Source organism: Pristiophorus japonicus, chromosome 4 (assembly GCF_044704955.1).
Source record: "Pristiophorus japonicus isolate sPriJap1 chromosome 4, sPriJap1.hap1, whole genome shotgun sequence".
Classification (NCBI taxonomy): Eukaryota; Metazoa; Chordata; class Chondrichthyes; family Pristiophoridae; genus Pristiophorus; species Pristiophorus japonicus.
The window spans coordinates 4,259,977-4,282,480 of record NC_091980.1 but is presented as its reverse complement, the minus strand read 5'-3'; the positions used below and the strand labels follow the sequence as shown (position 1 = coordinate 4,282,480).

The following is a 22,504-nucleotide window of genomic DNA, read 5'->3' as shown; positions in this document are numbered from 1 at the left end:
CCACCTTGTCAAGCCCCCTCATAATCTTATACGTTTCAATAAGATCACCTCTCATTCTTCTCAATTCCAATGAGTAGAGGCCCAACCTACTCAACCTTTCCTCATAAGTCAACCCCCTCATCCCCGGAATCAACCGAGTGAACCTTCTCTGAACTGCCTCCAAAGCAAGTATATCCTTTTGTAAATATGGAAACCAAAACTGCACGCAGTCTTCCAGGTGTGGCCTCACCAATACCCTGTATAACTGTAGCAAGACTTCCCTGCTTTTATACTCCAGCCCCTTTGCAATAAAGGCCAAGATCCCATTGGCTTTCCTGATCACTTGCTGTACCTGCATACTATCCTTTTGTATTTCATGTACAAGTAACCGCAGGTCCCGCTGTACTGCAGCACTTTGCAATCTTTATCCATTTAAATAATAACTTTCTCTTTGATATTTTCTGCCAAAGTGCATGACCTCACACTTTCCAACATTATACTCCATCTGACAAATTCTGGCCCACTCACTGAGCCTGTCTATGGCCTCCTGCAGCCTCTGTATGTCCTCCTCACACATTGCCCTTCCTCCCATCTTTGTATCGTCAACAAACTTGGCTACGTTACACTCAGTCCCCTCTTCCAAGTCGTTTATATAGATTGTAAATAGTTGGGGTCCCAGCACTGATCCCTGCAGCACTCCCTCGTTACTGATTGCCAACCATTTATCCCGACTCTCTGTTTTCTGTTTGTCTGCCAATCTTCTATCCATGCTAATATATTACCCCCAACCCCGTGAACTTTTACCTTGTGCAGTAACCTTTTGTGTGGTACCTTATCAAATGCCTTCTGGAAGTCCAAATACATCTCTGCCTCCTTTTGCAGTTTTCCAATCTGCTGGGACCTCCCCAGAATCCAGGGAATTTTGGTAAATTACAACCAATGCATCCACAATCCCTGCCGCTACTTCTCTTAAGACCCTAGGATGCAAGCCATCAGGTCCAGGGGATTTATCTGCCTTTAGTCCCATTATCTTACTGAGTACCACCTCCTTAGTGATTGTGATTGTATTAAGTTCCTCCCTCCATTGCCCCTTGACTATCCAATGTTGGAATATTGTTAGTGTCCTCTACCATAAAGACTGATACAAAATATTTGTTCAGAGTTTCTGCCATCTCCGTGTTCCCCATCACTAATTCCCTGGTCTCGTCCTCTAAGGGACCAACATTTACTTTAGCCACTCTTTTCCTTTTTACATACCTATAGAAACTCTTGCTATCTGTTTTTATATTTCGCGCTATTACTTTCATAGTCTATCTTCCCTTTCTTAATAATTTTTTTAGTCATTCTTTGCTGGCTTTTAAAAGCTTCCCAATCTTCTGTCCTCCCACTAGTTTTGGCCTCTTTGTATGCCCTTGTTTTTAATTGGATACCGTCCTTTATTTCTTCAGTTAGCCACGGATGGCTTTCTTTTCTCTTACACCCTTTCCTCCTCACTGGAATATATTTTCTTGAGAGTTGTGAAATATCTCCTGAAGTGTACACCGCTGTTCATCAACCGTCCTGCACTTTAATCTATTTTCCCAGTCCACTTTAGCCAACTCTGCCCTCATACCTTCATAGTCTCCTTTAGTTAAGCTTAGTACGCTGGTTAGAGATCCAACTTTCTCACCCTCCATCTGAATTTGAAATTCAATCATGCTATGATCACTCATTCCAAGAGGATCCTTTACTAGGAGATTGTTTATTAATCCTGTCACATTACACAGGACCAGATCTAAGATAGCCTGCCCCTGGTTGGTTCCGTTACATACAGCTCAAGAACCCGTCCCTTATGCACTCTATGAACTCTCCGGTGATAACGCTCCGGTGAAGCGCCTTGGGATGTTTTACTACGTTAAAGGCATTATATAAATACAAGTTGTTGTTGTTGAAGTCACTCCCAGGGCAGGTACAGCACGGGGTTAGATACAGAGTAAAGCTCCCTCTACACTGTCCCATCAAACACTCCCAGGGCAGGTACAGGAGGTTAGATACAGAGTAAAGCTCCCTCTACACTGTCCCATCAAACACTCCCAGGGCAGGTACAGGGGGTTAGATACAGAGTAAAGCTCCCTCTACACTGTCCCATCAAACACTCCCAGGGCAGGTACAGCACGGGGTTAGATACAGAGTAAAGCTCCCTCTACACTGTCCCATCAAACACTCCCAGGGCAGGTACAGGGGGTTAGATACAGAGTAAAGCTCCCTCTACACTGTCCCATCAAACACTCCCAGGGCAGGTACAGCACAGGTTAGATACAGAGTAAAGCTCCCTCTACACTGTCCCATCAAACACTCCCAGGGCAGGTACAGCACGGGTTAGATACAGAGTAAAGCTCCCTCTACACTGTCCCATGAAACACTCCCAGGGCAGGTACAGCACGGGTTAGATACAGAGTAAAGCTCCCTCTACACTGCCCCATCAAACACTCCCAGGGCAGGTACAGCACGGGTTAGATACAGAGCAAAGCTCCCTCTACACTGTCCCATCACACACTCACAGGGCAGGTACAGCACGGGTTAGATACAGAGTAAAGCTCCCTCTACACTGTCCTATCAAACACTACCAGGGCAGGTACAGCATGTGTTAGATACAGAGTAAAGCTCCCTCTACACTGTCTCATCAAACGCTCCCAGGGCAGGTACAGCACGGGTTAGATAAAGAGTAAAGCTCCCTCTACACTGTCCCTTCAAACGCTGTCACACAAAGGAAAAATGATAAAAAGCATCACAAAAATCTAACTGCCGAGTTTGTTGCTGTGATCGGGAACGCGCTGCCTGAAAGGGCGGTGGGAGCAGATTCAATAGTAACTTTCAAACAGGGAATTGGATAAATACTGGAAAAGGAGACAAATTTGCCGGGCTGTGGGGGAAGAACGGGGGGAGTGGGACTGATTGGATCGCTCTGTCACAGAGCCGGCACAGGCTCGATGGGCCGAATGGCCTCCTCCTGTGCTGAGAGATTCTGTGGAAAGGCCTATGTGAAGGATGTGAGAACAATTGGCACCTCCTCCCTCCCCCTACCAACCGGCGGAGGCCAGCTAACTCACCACGTTCGAAAGCCTACTCCCGTCTAGCTGCTTTATCAGCTGCAGCCATACAACCCACTCTGCACCCTCCCTCCCTCTATTCTAGATTACAGCCCTGCACTTCACCCTGTACAGCGTCTTACTGCAATTATATTGGGCCCTGTTGAGATTGCACCTGGAGTACTGTGTACAGCTTTGGTCTCCTTCCCTAAGGAAGGATATACTTGCCATAGAGGGAGTGCAACGAAGGTTCACCAGACTGATTCCTGGGATGGGGGGATTGTCCTATGAGGAGAGATTGAGTAGACTAGGCCTATATTCTCTAGAGTTTAGAAGAATGAGAGATGATCTCATTGAAACATAGAAAATTCTGACAGGGCTTGACAGGGTAGATGTAGGGAGGGTGTTTCCCCCGGGCTGGGGAGTCTAGAACCAGGGGTCACAGTCTCAGGATAAGGGGTCGGCCATTGAGGACTGAGATGAGGAGGAATTTCTTCACTCAGAGGGTGGTGAATCTGTGAAATTCCCTATCCCAGAGGGCTCAGTCGTTGAGTATATTCAAGGCTGTGATCGATAGATTTTTGGATATTAAGGGAACAGATTTTTGGATATTAAGGGAATCGAGGGATATGGGGATCGGGCGGGAAAATGGAGTTGAGGTCGAAGATCAGCCATGATCTCAATGAATGGCGGAGCAGGCTCGAGGGGCCGAATGGCCGACTCCTGCTCCTAATTCTAATTTGTTATGATCTTATATCTGTATTAACCCGTGAAAGCTGGAGGTACGGTTTTGTAAATAAGAAGTACACGCTTTGTGAGATTATTGTAAATTCAGCCAAGTCACCGAGCTTTCTGTTGCCTGGGCTCTGGAACTCCCTCCCTAAACCTCTCCACCTTTCTACCTCTCCTTCCTCCTTCAAGACAGCTCCTTAAAACCGACCTCTTTGACCAAGCTTTTGGTCACCTGCCCGAATTTCTCCTTAAGTGGCTCGGTGCGTTGTCAATTTTTTTACTCTCATAGTGCTCCTGTGAAACACCTTGGGACGTTTCACTACATTAAAGACGCTATATAAATACAAGTTGTTGTTGTATTTCCTTGTCGCCCCTCCCCAAATGCATTCCCTCATTTCTGGATTGAATGCCAATTGCCACTGTTCTGCCCACCTGACCAGTCCATCGATATCTTCCTGCAGTCCGCAGCTTTCTTCCTCACTATCAACCACACGGACAATTTTTGTACCCTCTGCAAACTTCTTTGTCATGCCCCCTACATTTAAGTCTAAATCATCAATATATACCACAAAAAGTAAGGGACCCAGCACTGAGCCCTGCGGAACCCCACTGCAAACATCCTTCCAGTCACAAAACACCCATCAATCATTACCCCTTTGCTTCCTGCCACTGAGCCAATTTTGGATCCAACTTGATACTCTCCCTTGGATCCCATGGGCTTTTACCTTTTTGATCAGCCTGCCATGTGGGACCTTGTCAAAAGCCTGGCTAAAATCTATGTAGACTACATCAAACGCACTGCCCTCATCGACCTTCCTTGTTACCTCCTCAAAAAATTCAAATCAAGTTAGTCAGACACGACCTTCCCTTAACAAATCCATGCTGACTGTCCTTGATTAATCCGTTTCCTTCTCAATGAAGGTTTATACCGTCCCTCAGAATTGATTCCAGTAATTTGCCCACAACCAAGCTTAAACCAACTAGCCTGTAATTACAAAAGCAAAATACTGCGGATGCTGGAATCTGAAATAAAAACAGAAAATGCCGGAAATCTCGGCGGGTTAGGCAGCAGCTGTGGGGAGATCGCTACAGAAGATGCTGCCTGCCTGGCCTGCTGAGATTTCCAGCATTTTCTGCTTTTATTATGGCCTGTAATTACTCGGTTTATCCCTTCCTCCCTTTTTAAACAATGGTACATCATTAGCAATGATCTAATCCTGTAGTTTGGGAGGATTGGAAAATGATGCTCAGAACCTCCGCAATTTCCTCCCTTGCTTCTTTTAATAGCCTCAGATATATTTAATCCGGTTCTGGCGATTTATCTACTTTCAGAGATGCTAAATGCCTAATACTTCCTCGCTCACTAAGTTTAACCCATCCAATATTTCACTCTCTTCCTCCTGAACTTCAACGTCGGCATCGTTCCCTGTTTTAAGAACATAAGAAATAGGAGCAGGAGTCGGCCATTCGGCCCCTCGAGCCTGTTCCGCCATTCAATATCATGGCTGGTTTGATCCTGGCCTCAACTCCACTTCACTTCCCCTTTGTGAAGACAGCCGCAAAGTGTTCATTAAGTGCCTTACCCACATCCTCCGCCTCCACACTAAGATCACCATTTTGGTCCCTAATAGGCCCTACTCTCTCCTTCGTTATCCTCTTGCTCTTTATGTAATTATAAAACATCTTTGGGTTTTCTTTGATTCTATTTGCCAGTATTTTTTCACTCCCTCTCTTTGCTTACTTAATTTCCTTTTTAATTTCACCCCTACACTTTTGATAACCCTTCTGGGCTTTCCGCAGTATTGAGCTCTCGATATCTGATATAATCTTCCCTTTTTTGCCTTATCTTACCCTGTCTGCACCTCATCATCCAGGGGGCTCTAAATTTGGCAGTTCTACCCTTTATCTTTGTGGGAACATATTTACCCTGAACTCCATGTACCTCCCTCTTGAAAGCCACTCAATCCTCGGACTCTGATTTACCTTCAAGGAACTGTTTCCAGTCCACTTTTGCTCAATCACTTCTCAGTCTAGTAAAACCGGCCTTCCCCCAATTTAGAACCTTTACACCTGTTTTATCTTTGTCTATATCCACAATTATGCTAAAACTGAATTATGATCACTACCACAAAAATGCTCTCCCACTGATGCCCCTTCCACCTGCCTAGCTTCATTTCCTAAAATTAAATCCAGATCTGCCCCCTCTCTTGTTGGGCTTGCTATGTACTGGCTAAAAAAGTTCTCCTGAATGCAGTTTAGGAATTCTGTGCTGTCTATACCTTTTACACTGATTGTATCCCAGTTAATATTAGGCTAATTGAAATCCATTATTACTGCCCTATAGTTTTTGCACTTGTCAGAAATGTGCCCACATATTTGTTCTTCTCTCTCCCTCGGACTATTTGGGGGTTTATAGTACACTCCCAGCCGTGTGATCGCCCCTTTTCTGCTCTTTAGTTCAACCCATATGGCCTCGTTTGATGATCCCTCTAACATATCTTCCCTCCTCACAGCTGTAATTGTTTCTTTAACCAATACTGTGAGCCTCCTTTTTTAACTGCCTCGCGATCTTGTCTGAAAATCCTGTAACCAGGAATGTTGAACTACCACTCCTGCTCCTTTTTAAGCCATGTTTCAGTAATCGCTAAAATATCATCCACCCATGTGTTTGTCTGTGCCCTCAGGATATCGGTCTAATTCCCTACACTCCTTGCATTTGGGCATATACCATTAAACTTCTGTTTTATCTATTTTCCAACCTTTGTTTGTTCTGCCTTCAAAACTCTCGCATTACTCTTCCACCTTCTATCTCCAGCTTTGCTTTTCTCCCTTCTGAATCTACTCTCAGCTTCCCATCCCCCTGTCGAGCTAGTTTAAACGCTCCCCAACAGCACCAGCAAACCCACTCGCGAGGACGCCGGTTTAAAGGGTTAAATTATGAGGACAGGTGTCACAGACTGGGTTTGTATTCTTGGTTTAGAAGTTTGAGGGGGGAGCTGATGGAGGTGTTTAAATTGATAAAAAGAGTTGTTACAGTAGATAGACCCTTGAGTCTGTTACACAGGAACAGGAGGAGGCCATTCAGCCCCTCGAGTCTGTTACATTAGGAACAGGAGGAGGCCATTCAGCCCCTCGAGCCTGTTACATTAGGAACAGGAGGAGGCCATTCAGCCCCTCGAGCCTGTTACACAGGAACAGGAGGAGGCCATTCAGCCCCTCGAGTCTGTTACACAGGAACAGGAGGAGGCCATTCAGCCCCTCGAGCCTGTTACACAGGAACAGGAGGAGGCCCATTCAGCCCCTCGAGCCTGTTACACAGGGACAGGAGGAGGCCATTCAGCCCCTCGAGCCTGTTACACAGGAACAGGAGGAGGCCATTCAGCCCCTCGAGCCTGTTACACAGGAACAGGAGGAGGCCATTCAGCCCCTCGAGCATGTTACACAGGAACAGGAGAAGGCCCATTCAGCCCCTCGAGCCTGTTACACAGGAACAGGAGGAGGCCATTCAGCCCCTCGAGCCTGTTACACAGGAACAGGAGGAGGCCATTCAGCCCCTCGAGCCTGTTACACAGGAACAGGAGAAGGCCCATTCAGCCCCTCGAGCCTGTTACACAGGAACAGGAGGAGGCCATTCAGCCCCTCGAGCCTGTTACACAGGAACAGGAGGAGGCCATTCAGCCCCTCGAGCCTGTTACACAGGAACAGGAGGAGGCCATTCAGCCCCTCAAGCCTGTTACACAGAAACAGGAGGAGGCCATTCAGCCCCTCAAGCCTGTTACACAGAAACAGGAGGAGGCCATTCAGCCCCTCGAGCCTGTTACACAGGAACAGGAGGAGGCCATTCAGCCCCTCGAGCCTGTTACACAGGAACAGGAGGAGGCCATTCAGCCCCTCAAGCCTGTTACACAGAAACAGGAGGAGGCCATTCAGCCCCTCGAGCCTGTTACACAGGAACAGGAGGAGGCCATTCAGCCCCTCGAACCTGTTACACAGGGACAGGAGGAGGCCATTCAGCCCCTCGAGCCTGTTACACAGGAACAGGAGGAGGCCATTCAGCCTCTCGAGCCTGTTACACAGGAACTGGAGGAGGCCAGTCAGCCCCTCGAGTCTGTTACACAGGAACAGGAGGAGGCCATTCAGCCCCTCGAGCCTGTTACACAGGAACTGGAGGAGGCCAGTCAGCCCCTCGAGTCTGTTACACAGGAACAGGAGGAGGCCAGTCAGCCTCTCGAGCCTGTTACACAGGAACAGGAGGAGGCCCATTCAGCCCCTCGAGCCTGTTACACAGGAACTGGAGGAGGCCATTCAGCCCCTCGAGCCTGTTACACAGGGACAGGAGGAGGCCCATTCAGCCCCTCGAGCCTGTTACACAGGAACAGGAGGAGGCCATTCAGCCCCTCGAGCCTGTTACACAGGAACAGGAGGAGGCCCATTCAGCCCCTCGAGCCTGTTACACAGGAACAGGAGGAGGCCATTCAGCCCCTCGAGCCTGTTACACAGGAACAGGAGGAGGCCATTCAGCCCCTTGAGCCTGTTACACAGGAACAGGAGGAGGCCATTCAGCCCCTCGAGCCTGTTACACAGGAACGGGAGGAGTCCATTCAGCCCCTCGAGCCTGTTCTGCCATCATTAGATTATGGCTGATCTGTATCTCAATTCCATTTACCCACCTTTATTCCATATCCCTTGAAAAAAAAAAACTACTGACCCCCAGCATCCAGAGTTTTTGGGGGAGAGAGTTCCAGATTCCCAGCACCCTTTGTGTTTCCTGACATCACCCTGAACGGCCGGGCTCTAATTTTAAGGTGACGCCCCCTTGTTCTGGACTCCCCCCACCAGAGGAAATAGTTTCTCTCTATCTACTCTATCAAATCCTTTAATCATCTTAAAATACCTCGATTAGATCGCCCCTTAATCTTCTACACTCGAGGGAATAGAGGCTCAGTCTGTGCCACCTGCCCTCGTCATTTAACCCTTTCAGCCCCGGGTATCGTTCTGGTGAATCTGTACTGCCCCCCCCTCCGAGGCCAATATACCCTCCCCGAGGGGCGGGGGCCTGGAACAGAAGGCCAAGGACCGCTGGAACTCACCAACTACCCTGGTGTTGTAGTAATCGGGCAGCATCCGCTCACAGAGCGCAATCAGGAGCCAGAAAGCTTCTTCTTCATTGCAGTACAGCAGCAGGACCGAGGTGACAATATTCATGGCCTGGAGGGGTGAGGAGACAAGGGTCAGCCCGGCAGAGGAACACGCAACGTACTCAGAGAGGGAAAGCAAGCTGTCAGCAGGACGCAAAAAATCTACAAAGGGGTACAGACAGGCTCAGTGAGCGGGCAAACATTTGGCAGATGGAGTATAACGTGGGAAAATGTGAGGTTATCCACTTTGCTAGGAAAAAATAAAAAAGCAAATTATAATTTAAATGGGGAGAGATTACAAAATGCTGCGGTACAGAGGGATCTGGGGGCCCTTGCGCATGAAACACAAAAAGTGAGTATGCAGGAACAACAAGTGATCAGGAAGGCAAATGGAATATTGGCCTTAACCGTAAGGGCCATATCTAAACCCCTCTGGATATATTCAAGAGGGAGTTAGATATGGCCCTTACGGTTAAGGGGATCAAGGGGTATAGAGAGAAAGCAGGAATGGGGTACTGAAGGAATGATCAGCCATGATCTTATTGAATGGTGGTGCAGGCTCGAAGGGCCGAATGGCCTACTCCTGCACCTATTTTCTATGTTTCTATGTTATTGCAAGAGGGATAGAGTATAAAAGCAGAGAAGTCCTGCTACAACTGTACAGGGTATTGGTGAGGCCACAACTGGAGTACTGTGTACAGTTTTGGTCTCCGTATTTAAGGAGGGATATACCTGCATTGGAGGCAGTTCAGAGAAGGTTCACTCGGTTGATTCCTGAGATGAGGGGGTTGACTTATGAGGAAAGGTTGAGTAGGTTGGGCCTCTACTCATTGGAGTTTAGAAGAATGAGAGGTGATCTTATTGAAACATATAAGATTCTGAGGGAGTTCGATGCAGAGAGGATGTTTTGCCTCATGGGGGAATCTAGAACTAGGGGCATAGTTTCAGAATAAGGAGTCGCCCATTTAAAACGAAGATGAGGAGAAATTTCTTCTCTCAGAGGGTTGTAAATCTATGGAATTCTCTGCCCCAGAGAGCTGTGGAGGCTGGGTCATTGAATATATTTAAGGTGGAGATAGATTTTTGAACGATAAGGGAGTTGAGGGTTATGGGGAGCGGGCGGGGAAGTGGAGCTGACTCCATGATCAGATCAGCTATGATCTTATTGAATGGCGGAGCAGGCTCGAGGGGCCGAATGGCCGACTCCTGCTCCTATTTCTTATGTTCTTGTGTTGAAGCAATGCAAGACGCGAGGATGGGACGGTAGGAAATGGCTCAGATGGTTAAGACAGTGCGTTAGTGATCCAGGACAGTCACAGGTTCAATCCCAGAGTTAGCAAATCGCAGCTGAGCCACTGGTAGGGGCATCACAAGTTGCCTCAGTACTCCCGGGAGAGGGAAAGCAGAGAGTGGGAATACGGGAATAGATGCTCAGCGCGTATGTTGAGCAGTGTGTGTTTTGGGCCGTGATGCCCTCTGCAGTCCAATAGCTAACCGCCAAGGCAGAGAGAAGAGTGGGTTGTGATAGGCCACTCAACTCTCTCACCGTTAGATAAAAGGTAGAGCGGCCCCCTGAAATGACCTCGGCCGACTATCTACCCCCATCGCCAGGACATCGGCAACATACACAATGACCCCCACGGGTCGAACCCGCCATCCGTCCGGGAGCAGCCCTCGCTTCGGGAAACACTTTGTGCGGAAGCTACTACAATTCCCGCAGTGTTTACCGCAAACTGTAACTGGGCCGGGGGTCGGGACCAGTATTGGGTCGGTGGGGGGGAGGGGTGGGGGAGGTGCGGAGGGGGAGGGGGAAGAGGCCAATATTGGGCCAGGTTGAGGGGGTGGGGGGAGACACCAGTATTGGGGCAGGTTGAGGGGGTGCGGGAAGAGACCAGTATTGGGGCAGGTTGAGGGGGTGGGGGAAGAGACCAGTATTGGGCCAGGTTGAGGGGGTGGGGGGAGACACCAGTATTGGGGCAGGTTGAGGGGGTGGGGGAAGAGACCAGTATTGGGCCAGGTTGAGGGGGTGGGGGGAGAGACCAGTATTGGGCCAGGTTGAGGGGGTGGGGGAAGAGGCCAATATTGGGCCAGGTTGAGGGGGTGGGGGAAGAGACCAGTATTGGGCCAGGTTGAGGGGGTGGGGGGAGACACCAGTATTGGGGCAGGTTGAGGGGGTGGGGGGAGACACCAGTATTGGGGCAGGTTGAGGGGGTGGGGGAAGAGACCAGTATTGGGGCAGGTTGAGGGGGTGGGGGAAGAGACCAGTATTGGGCCAGGTTGAGGGGGTGGGGGGAGAGACCAGTATTGGGCCAGGTTGAGGGGGTGGGGGAAGAGACCAGTATTGGGCCAGGTTGAGGGGGTGGGGGGAGAGACCAGTATTGGGCCAGGTTGAGGGGGTGGGGGAAGAGACCAGTATTGGGCCAGGTTGAGGGGGTGGGGGGAGAGACCAGTATTGGGCCAGGTTGAGGGGGTGGGGGAAGAGACCAGTATTGGTCCTGGGGGGACAGTGGGCAGCACCAGTATTGCTCCGGGTGTGGGGCAAGTTGTCCCGCGGACTGAACGTTAGCAGGCTGCTGCTGCCCGAGACGTTAGCGGGGGCTGTTGGTACTCACCTGGCAGTAGCCGATGTTGGGGTTGCGGAATGCGTAGGCTGTCAGCACCCTGCGGAGGGCGGCGATGCCCATCTCATTCTGAAAGGCCGGGTGCTCGGGCATGGAGCGATGCAGGTCCCTCTCGATCTCCTCGGTGGCCAGGTTACACTTGCCCATGGACTCCTGCACCAGATCGCTGTAATACCCCGGGTGTGTCACCATCTCATTCTGAGCACCTGGCGGAGACAGGGAAGCAACGCAATGAAGGAAGGTGGCTCATTCCGACAACACTCGCTGCGCAAAGTTACTGCTCCATTTCGAACCCCCTGTAATGTGTTTCCTTCACGGGCTCTTTACTTAAGAATTCATCACAACACATTGCTATTAAGAACTAGTTGGCTTATCAGCAAAAGGTTTAACAATCACACGACACATTACCGGTTCATCCACCAGGCCCACAACCACCTGCCTCATCGTGGATCCCCCGAAACCCAACTGCCTGGGGTTTTATTGAGTCTTGCGAACATCACGTGACTGGCTAAGCCACTCCCAACTCAACAGCTCTACAACTATTTTGGTTTAAACTAAATTATTAAAGGGGCACTAAAACCGACAAATTAATCAAATTAAACTTTTAGCATTGAAGAATCAAATTAAAATTTGGTTGCCGGGGGTGATGATGCACTCCAGTCCCTCCGGCGCCCACCTCTCGCGGAAGGCCGCGAGCGTACCGGTGGACACCGCGTGCTCCATCTCCAGGGACACCCTGGCCCGGATGTAACCGCGGAAGAGAGGCAGGCAGTCGGGCTGAACGACCCCCTCGACCGCCCGCTGCCTGGACCGGCTGATCAACATCTCTACAAACCCGTGAGCATGCTCACAGGAGCATACATCACGCCACTGAAGAGGATCGGTGACTCTGTATTCTGGGTTATGGGAAAGAGAAAAGGTGGCTTCTAAATGTAAAAGACTTGCATTTATATAGCGCCTTTCATGACGTCAGGACGTCCCAAATTGCTTTACAGCTAATGAAGTACTTTTGGAGTGTAGTCACTGTTGCAATGTAGGAAACGCGGCAGCCAATTTGCGCACAGCAAGCTCCCACACACAGCAATGTGATAATGACCGGATCATCTGTTTTTTTAAAAAAGTGATGTTGATTGAGGGATAAATATTGGCCAGGACACCGGAGAGAACTTCCCTGCTCTTCTTCGAAATAGCACCATGGGATCTTTTACGTCCAGCTGAGAGAGTAGATGGGGCCTCGATTTAACGTCTCATCTGAAAGACGCCACCTCCGACAGTGCAGTGCTCCCTCAGTACTGTCCCTCCGACAGTGCAGCGCTTCCTCAGTACTGCCCCTCCGACAGTGCAGTGCTCCCTCAGTACTGTCCCTCCGACAGTGCAGCGCTTCCTCAGTACTGTCCCTCCGACAGTGCAGTGCTCTCTCAGTACTGTCCCTCCGACAGTGTAGTGCTCTCTCAGTACTGCCCCTCCGACAGTGTAGTGCTCCCTCAGTACTGTCCCTCCGACAGTGTAGTGCTCCCTCAGTACTGTCCCTCCGACAGTGCGGCGCTCCCTCAGTACTGCCCCTCCGACAGTGCAGCGCTCCCTCAGTACTGCCCCTCCGACAGTGCAGTGCTCCCTCAGTACTGTCCCTTCGACAGTGCAGTGCTCTCTCAGTACTGCCCCTCCAACAGTGCGGCACTCCCTCAGTACTGCCCCTCCGACAGTGCAGCGCTCCTTCACTACTGCCCCTCCGACAGTGCAGCGCTCCCTCAGTACTGCCCCTCCGACAGTGCGGCGCTCCCTCAGTACTGCCCCTCCGACAGTGCGGTGCTCCCTCAGTACTGCCCCTCCGACAGTGCGACACTCCCTCAGTACTGCCCCTCCGACAGTGCGGCGCTCCTTCACTACTGCCTCTCCGACAGCCCCTCAGTACTTCACTGGAGTGTCAGCCTGAATTAGGTGCTCAAGTCTCTGGAGTGGGGACCCAACCTCCTGACTCCGAGGCGAGGATGCTACCCACTGAGCTGGGGAGCACCTTTAAGACTGTTCCTTGTAATGAGAGGGGAGGCCTCTGGTGAGATGAAACGTACCAAACAGTCTGCTTCTACAACGATGGTAATTCCCTTTTGAACTATTTCCCTTTTATTAAAGGTTTGGAATATATAAATATAACGGGGATCAGGAGCGGAGACATATTACATGGATGATTAAATGAAAAGAAATTCCTGGCATCGTCAAATTGGCGAAGGAATCAATTCCATACACACGCACCAGTGTTCCCTGTAATTTGTTCTGGCCCTGCCTGGCCCATGTAATGGGCTGCCCTGGCCATTCAAAATAGCATGTGTGCGTGGCTTTTAACATCGGAAACCAGCAAGCTGGCACCGCGGGTTCCCTGGTGCGCTGCACGGCCCAAAGGGAACGTTGACACACCCACAATTACACACTCACACCCACAATTACACACACACACTCACAATTACACACACACACCCAGAATTACACACTCACACCCACAATTACACACACACACCCACAATTACACACACACACCCACAATTACACACACACACACCCACAATTACACACACACACCCACAATTACACACTCACACACCCACAATTACACACACACCCACAATTACACACTCACACACCCACAATTACACACACACCCACAATTACACACACACACCCACAATTACACACTCACACACCCACAATTACACACACACCCACAATTACACACACACACCCACAATTACACACTCACACCCACAATTACACACACACACTCACAATTACACACACACACCCAGAATTACACACACACCCAGAATTACACACACACACACCCACAATTACACACACACACCCACAATTACACACTCACACACCCACAATTACACACACCCCCACAATTACACACACACACCCACAATTACACACACACACCCACAATTACACACTCACACACCCAGAATTACACACACACCCAGAATTACACACTCACACCCACAATTACACACACACACCCACAATTACACACACACCCATAATTACACACTCACACCCACAACCACACACACACACCCACAATTACACACACACACCCACAATTACACACAGCACACCCACAATTACACACACACACTCACAATTACACACTCACACCCACAATTACACCCACAATTACACACACACACACACCCACAATTACACACACTCACACCCACAATTACACACACACTCTATTACACACACACACCCACAATTACACACACACACTCACAATTACACACTCACACCCACAATTACACACACACACTCACAATTACAAACACACTCACAATTACACACTCACACCCACAATTACACACACACTCACACCCACAATTACACACACACTCACACCCACAATTACACACACACCCACAATTACACGCACTCACACCCACAATTACACACACACACACAGAATTACACACACACACCCACAATTACACACACACACCCACAATTACACACACACCCACACCCACAATTACACACACTCACACCCACAATTACACACACTCACACCCACAATTACACACACACACACACAGAATTACACACACACTCACACCCGCAATTACACACACTCTCTATTACACACACACACACACTACAATTACACACACACTCACACCCACAATTACACACTCACACCCACAATTACACACACACACCCAGAATTACACACACACTCACACCCACAATTACACACACTCTCTATTACACACACACACACACCACAATTACACACACACTCACACCCACAATTACACACACACTCACACACACACACTCACAATTACAAACACACTCACACTCACAATTACACACACACTCACCATTACACACACACTCACACCCACAATAACACACTCACACCCACAATTACACACACACTCACACCCACAATTACACACACTTCCACACACACAATTACACACACACACCCAGAATTACACACACATATCCAGAATTACACCCACACCCACAATTGCACACACTCACACCCAGAATTACACACACACCCAGAATTACACACACTCACACCCACAATTACACACACTCTCTATTACACACACACTCACACCCACAATTACACACACACACACTCACAATTACACACACACACCCAGAATTACACACACACTCACACCCACAATTACACACACACTCACACACACACACACACACACAATTACACACACTCTCTATTACACACACACGATATTATGGATGCTGGGGGTCAATTGGAGCTTTGAAGACCGAGGTCGATGGATTTTTGTTGGGTCAGGGTATCGAGGGATATGGAGCAAAGACGGTTGGATGGAGTTGAGCTAAGAGGCACGTGGGGCTGAATGGCCTCCTCTTACTTCTATGTCTCGTTTAGTTTGGTGTCTCAAACTAAGGCCTTGAAATTCGGGTCGCTTGCACCTCCCAGGGGGCGCAAACGACCTTTCACCCGGGCGTGGCGCAGCTAACGCCTCCCGCTAAATTCGGCGGGGGTTTAGCGGCGGCGGTAACCCGTAGCGACCCGCTCCGCCGGTGATGACGACGCAACCACCGTGCGCCGCACCGTTATCGCCCCTGGACCCTAAATGGGGTCGTGCCCCCGAAGCTGCGCGGGGCGATGCCAGCGACAGATTGGCGGGACGCGTAGCGGGAGGCTGGCCCCTCGCGGGGCGGTAGTTAAAGGGGAGGTGTCGGGCACTGAAAGAAAAATGTCTGCCGATTTTGCCGAGCTCCCCGTTGGCGCTCTGAACGCGGGGTCCGTGCCGCGGAGGGTCAGCCCGCCGGTCCGGGGGAGGCCCATTGTTACACCGCAGAGTTTGCAGCTCGGACCCTCCCCATTGATTCAGGGTCGAGCCCGTCCTACGCGGCAGCATTACGCGGCCCAGTGTGTCGCGCTGTGCTCCCGCCCCACGTGTCCGTCCCAGAAAGGAAGTTATTTTGTGCTCCACTTCCTTTCGGGGGGCGGTAACCCGAAGTTAGCGAGCGGGGTGGGACTTCCCCGCCTGGCACAAAATGTCCGTTTCCCCCCCCCCCCCCCCAACCCCGGATGTCACCGCCCCCAAACGGGGCGCAATGGAATTTTCCCCCTTATAGTCAAAGGTTTTCAACATTTCTTCATTAGCAAATGAAATCGTCAAAACAGAATGCATAATCCCATCCCCCATCCCACTCTCTCTCCGTTATGACTTCAGAGGAGACAACCGTGTATCCAACCATCTCCGCAAGCTAGCAACCCTGTAACCTAGCAACCCCTCAATCCAGCAATCCTGTAACCTAGCAACCCCTCAACCCTGTAACCTAGCAACCCCTCAATCCAGCAACCCTGTAACCTAGCAACCCCTCAATCCAGCAATCCTGTTACCTAGCAACCCCGTAACCTAGCAACCCCTCAATCCAGCAATCCTGTAACCTAGCAACCCCGTAACCTAGCAACCCCTCAACCATGTAACCTAGCAACCCCTCAATCCAGCAACCCTGTAACCTAGCAACCCCTCAACCCTGTAACCGAGCAACCCCTCAATCCAGCAACCCTGTAACCTAGCAACCCCTCAACCCTGAAACCTAGCAACCCCGCAACCAAGCAACCTCGCAACCCAGCAACCCGGTGATAATACCTGAAAACAGCAGCCAGAGTTCTCCCCTCAGGGACTCCGGCATCCCTTTCAGCACGAGATCGCGAGTCTTCGACGTGCGATACATACACACCCCACGGCCAAACTCGAAGAAGTGAATGTTCCAGGATTCCTCCTTCATCTTCTCCTTCGCCTGTCCCAAAAACAGAGAGACTTCAGTAAGCAACACCGCGGACCATCGCTGACCCGTCACTCTCCACAGGAGCGAAACACAAGCAATTTCCTGGAGAATTTCGGCGCAAGAGCAGCGTTGCGAGGTTTTCCTCCTCCCTCCCCAACCCCCAACTCGAGGAAATTCGCACCCCTCATGATTTTGAACACCTCGATCAAATCTCCTCTCAACCTTCCCTGCTCCAAGGAGAACAACCCCAGCTTCTCCAGTCTATCCCTGTCACTGAAGTTCCTCATCCCTGGAACCATTCTCGTAAATCTCCCTCTGCTCCCTCTCTAAGGCCTTCACATCCTTCCTACAGTGCCGGGCCCAGAATTGGACACAATACTCCAGCTGGGGCTTCTACAAACAGAATTAGGAATATTGGAATTACTGTGTGAGACAGGCCTCCGACCATCCTGGGAGTCCCATTATTCAACGATAATGGAGTTGTTAACTGATCATGGCAATTAATCTCTATCAATGAGTCCATAACAGACCCAGACATGAACATAACATAATTAGGAGCAGGAGTAGGCCATAATATGACTATGGCTGATCTTCGACCTCAACTCCTCATATCCTTGGATTCCCCTAGAGTCCAAAAATCTATCGATTGGAGGCAGTTCAGAGAAGGTTCACTCGGCTGATTCCTGGGATGAAGGGGTTGTCTTATGAGGAAAGGTTGAGCAGATTGAGCCTATACTCATTGGAGTTTAGAAGAATGAGAGGTGATCTTATTGAAACGTATAAGATTCTCAGGGGGGCTTGACAGGGTAGATGCAGAGAGGATGTTTCCACAGATAGGGGAATCTAGAACTAGGGGGCATAGTCTCAGAATAAGGGGCCGCCCATTTAAAACAGAAATGAGGAGGAATTTCTTTTCTGAGGATCGTGAATCTTTGGAATTCTCTACAGAGAGCTGTGGAGGCTGGGTCATTGAATATATTTAAGGCGGATATAGACAGATTTTTGAACGATAAAGGAGTCAGGGGTTATGGGGAGCGGGCAGGGAAGTGGAGCTGAGTCTATGATCAGATCAGCCATGATCTTATTGAATGGCGGAGCAGGCTCGAGGGGCCAAATGGCCCACTCCTGCTCCTATTTCTTATGTTCTCAGTCTTGAATAGATTCAGAGGCTGAGCCTCCACAGCCCTCTGGGGCAGAGAATTCCAAAGATTCACCACCCTCTGAGTGAAGAAATTCCTCCTCATCTCAGTCCGAAATGGCCGACCCCTTATCCTGAGACTGTGACCCCTGGTTCTAGACTCCCCAGCCCGGGGGAAACATCCTCTCAGCAGCTAGCCTGTCAATCACTCCCAGAATCGTATATGTTTCAATGAGGTCACCTCTCATTCTGCAAAATTCCAGAGACCATCGGCCCGTTCTACTGAGGTGAGGAAAGTCCCCAGCAGTGGAGAGCTTTGGTCCAAAGTCCCCTGTTCCTCCCCAGCTCGCTACCTTCCCCAAATGTCACGGATCAAATTACTCTCATACTCTATCTCAAAATACTATTTTCTGAAAAATATCTATCTAATTTGCATGTGAATGAATCAGCACCAACTGCTCGCTCCGTCTCCCTCGAGAGCCTGTTCCATAGATTGACCATTCGCTTGTTCTGCAGATCAGTTTTCAATTTCCCTCCCTTCAAACACAGGCCGTGTCCTCTGCTTCTGCTGTTCAGGACAGGGTGAGACAGCTTGTCATGGTCGACATTATCCAGTCCATTCAGAAATAATGACATTTTAATTTACACAGTATGTACAGCACAGAAACAGGCCATTAGGCCATATCCTTCAATTCCTTTCTCCCCCATGTGTTTATCTTACAGTAATTCCAAAGATTCACCACCCTCTGAGCGAAGAAATTCCTCCTCATCTCAGTCCTAAATGGCCGACCCCTTATCCTGAGACTGTGACCCCTGGTTCTCGACTCCCCAGTCCGGGGGAAACACTCTCCCTGCATCTACCCTGTCAATCCCCCTCAGAATCTTGTACATTCCAATGAGGTCACCTCTCATTCTGCAAAACTCCAGAGAGTTCTACTGAGGTGAGGAAAGCCCCCTGTAGGGTACAGCTTTAGCCCTTTAAATGCATCGATACTATTCGCCTCAACCCCTCCCTGTGGCAGCAAGTTCCACATTCTCACCCCTCTCTGGGTAAAGAAGTTTCTCCTGAATTCCCCATTGGGTTTATTACTGACTGTCATTGGAATCGAGGAAGACTTGCTTCCGCTCTTAGCATGAGTCCTTAGGTGGCTGAACAGTCCAACACGAGAGCCACAGTCCCTGTCACAGGTGGGGCAGACAGTGGTTGAGGGAAGGGGAGGGTGGGACTGGTTTGCCGCACGCTCCTTCCGCTGCCTGCGCTTGGTTTCTGCATGCTCTCGGCGACGAGACTCGAGGTGCTCAGCACCCTCCCGGATGCACTTCCTCCACTTAGGGCGGTCTTTGGCCAGGGACTCCCAGGTGTCGGTGGGGATGTTGCACTTTATCAGGGAGGCTTTGAGGGTGTCCTTGTAACATTTCCTCTGCCCACCTTTGGCTCGTTTGCCGAGAAGGAGTTCCGAGTAGAGCGCTTGCTTTGGGAGTCTCGTGTCTGGCATGCGGACAATGTGGCCCCGCCCAGCAGAGCTGGTCGAGTGTGGTCAGTGCTTCGATGCTGGGGATGTTGGCCTGATCTCAGCAAGGGCAGATATCGACAACGAGATTCAACACCGCTTCCAGTGCGCCAGTGCAGCCATCGGCCACCTGAGGAAGAGAGTGTTCGAAGACCAGGCCCTCAAATCTGCCACCAAGCTCATGGTCTACAGGGCTGTAGTGATACCCGCCCTCCTGTATGGCTCAGAGACGTGGACAATGTACAGTAGACACCTCAAATCGCTGGAGAAATACCACCAATGATGTCTCTGCAAGTCCCACCCACCCTTTTCCTCAATCACTGTCTGTCCCACCTGTGACAAAGACTTTAATTCCTGTATTGGACTGTTCAGTCACCTGAGAACTCACTTTTAGAGTGGAAGCAAGTCTTCCTCGATTCCGAGGGACTGCCTCTGATGGACCATCTCAGGCAGTCTCACCCTGTCCTGAACGGGAGAACCAGAGGATACAGCCTGTGCCTGAAGGGAGGGAAATTCAAAACTGACCTGCAGAAACATTGGGGGGAAATCTGCAATCGGAGGCTTCCTGCGGGCGAACGCCTCCGACCGAAAAAACATGTCTTCCGTGTTCGTATGCGTATCCTGTGATCACGTAGGCCTGGACCACCAATCACAGTGGAGCATTCCCATTCATTGTAACAGGAGCTCCCATCACTATCAATGAGAATACCCCAAAAGTTAAAAAAAACATCAACTGAAATTTAAAAAAACACGTTAAATTAATAGAAATTGCATTAAATTAAACGTGTATAGAAAAATTAATTTTTTTGAAATGTTTTTAAAAATGTTTTAACAGTGTTAAAAAACAAACTTACCTTCATAGACAAGGTATTTAATATAAAAATACGTAACATGGAATTTTTCTATGTTTTAAGACTCTTTAGGCTGGTAAAAGTAGGTTAATCGCCTGCTGTTACCAGGCGTAAGAGTTTGAAGGACCTTGGCTGGGCAAGAGTTAGACGAGTGTCCCAATCTCCTCCCGCGGGTGACCTTGTTCCGGGGATGTGTACAAACCGGCATTATCGGTTGGGAGTGTGCACACATCGTACACCCCCGGAGAGGCCGCGATATGGGGGCCCTTATTTCAGTGTGTGATTGGTCAATCTGTGGAACAGATGGGAGGAGCAGGGAGCAGTTAGTGTTGATTCATTCACGTGCAAATTAGATAGATTTCTCTCAGAAAATAATGTTAGTTTTTTTTTTAATGCCCTTGTTGGCCTGCGTGGCTCCCTTTATTCTCCGATTCCCCCCGACAGCGTGTGAGCGGGCTGTCCCGGCATTAAGCGGACATTCCAGAGCGCCGTACCATCTTCGGGTTCAGCTCCTCTGGCGACTCCTTGCGGAAGATGGCCATCAGAGCACGAGTGGCGGTTGGCGCGGTGTCGTCGCGATGGGCGGTCTGCCCGTTGTCCGAGGCGGCCCCCGGACTCGCCGCGGCGAGACCGGTCGCTGACATGTCCCACGGTCCCGGGAAACCCTGAAACAACAAAAACACGGCAACAGGCTTACCAGAAACCCGGGGCAGCCTCCTCACCGCTCCCGCACCGCAGCTCGCTGCAGAGCTCCCCCCGCCAACGCAAGGTTCAGTTGGGCATTGGTCGTAGCAGCTAAATCCGATCCGGGCATTCCCGCCTGGTCCAGGTGTCAGTGATCGCACCACGTCAGACCCAACCCCTCCCCGAGCAAGGCAAACCTAACCCCCCCCCCCTCCCCGAGCAAGGCAAACCTAAACCGCCCCCCCTCCCCGAGCAAGGCCACTGATCACACAACACCAGACCCAAACCCCCCCCCCCCCTCCCCGAGCAAGGCCACTGATCACACAACACCAGACCCAAACCCCCCCCCCCCCCCTCCCCGAGCAAGGCCACTGATCACACAACACCAGACCCAAACTCCCCCCCCCTCCCCGAGCAAGGCCACTGATCACACAACACCAGACCCAAACCCCCCCCCCCTCCCCGAGCAAGGCAAACCTAAACCCCCCCCCTCCCCGAGCAAGGCAAACCTAAACCGCCCCCCCTTCCCCGAGCAAGGCCACTGATCACACAACACCAGACCCAAACTCCCCCCCCTCCCCGAGCAAGGCAAACCTAAACCGCCCCCCTCCCCGAGCAAGGCCACTGATCACACAACACCAGACCCAAACTCCACCCCCCTCCCCGAGCAAGGCAAACCTAAAACCCCCCCCTCCCCGAGCAAGGCAAACCTAAACCCCCCCCCTCCCCGAGCAAGGCCACTGATCACACAACACCAGACCCAAACTCCCCCCCCCTCCCCGAGCAAGGCAAACCTAAACCACCCCCCCTCCCCGAGCAAGGCCACTGATCACACAACACCAGACCCAAACCCCCCCCCCTCCCCGAGCAAGGCAAACCCAAACTCCCCCCACCTCCCCGAGCAAGGCAAACCTAAACTCCCCCCCCTCCCCGAGCAAGGCCACTGATCACACAACACCAGACCCAAACCCCCCCCCCACCTC

At 50.6% G+C, this 22,504-nt stretch overlaps 1 protein-coding gene across 2 annotated transcripts in view; it reads right to left on the bottom strand.

The window, feature by feature from the left end:
- LOC139262814 (TBC1 domain family member 9B) overlaps positions 1 to 22,504 on the bottom strand; it is a 112,656-nt gene that overhangs the window by 48,242 nt on the left and 41,910 nt on the right. For both annotated transcript variants that reach the window (XM_070877973.1, XM_070877974.1), the window contains exons 8-11: positions 21,332 to 21,502; positions 17,199 to 17,349; positions 11,530 to 11,744; positions 8,870 to 8,987 (exon numbers count right to left, since the gene is read on the bottom strand). In XM_070877973.1, the coding sequence (XP_070734074.1) occupies positions 8,870 to 8,987; positions 11,530 to 11,744; positions 17,199 to 17,349; positions 21,332 to 21,502 (655 nt within the window). The remainder of the gene's footprint in view (positions 1 to 8,869; positions 8,988 to 11,529; positions 11,745 to 17,198; positions 17,350 to 21,331; positions 21,503 to 22,504) is intronic.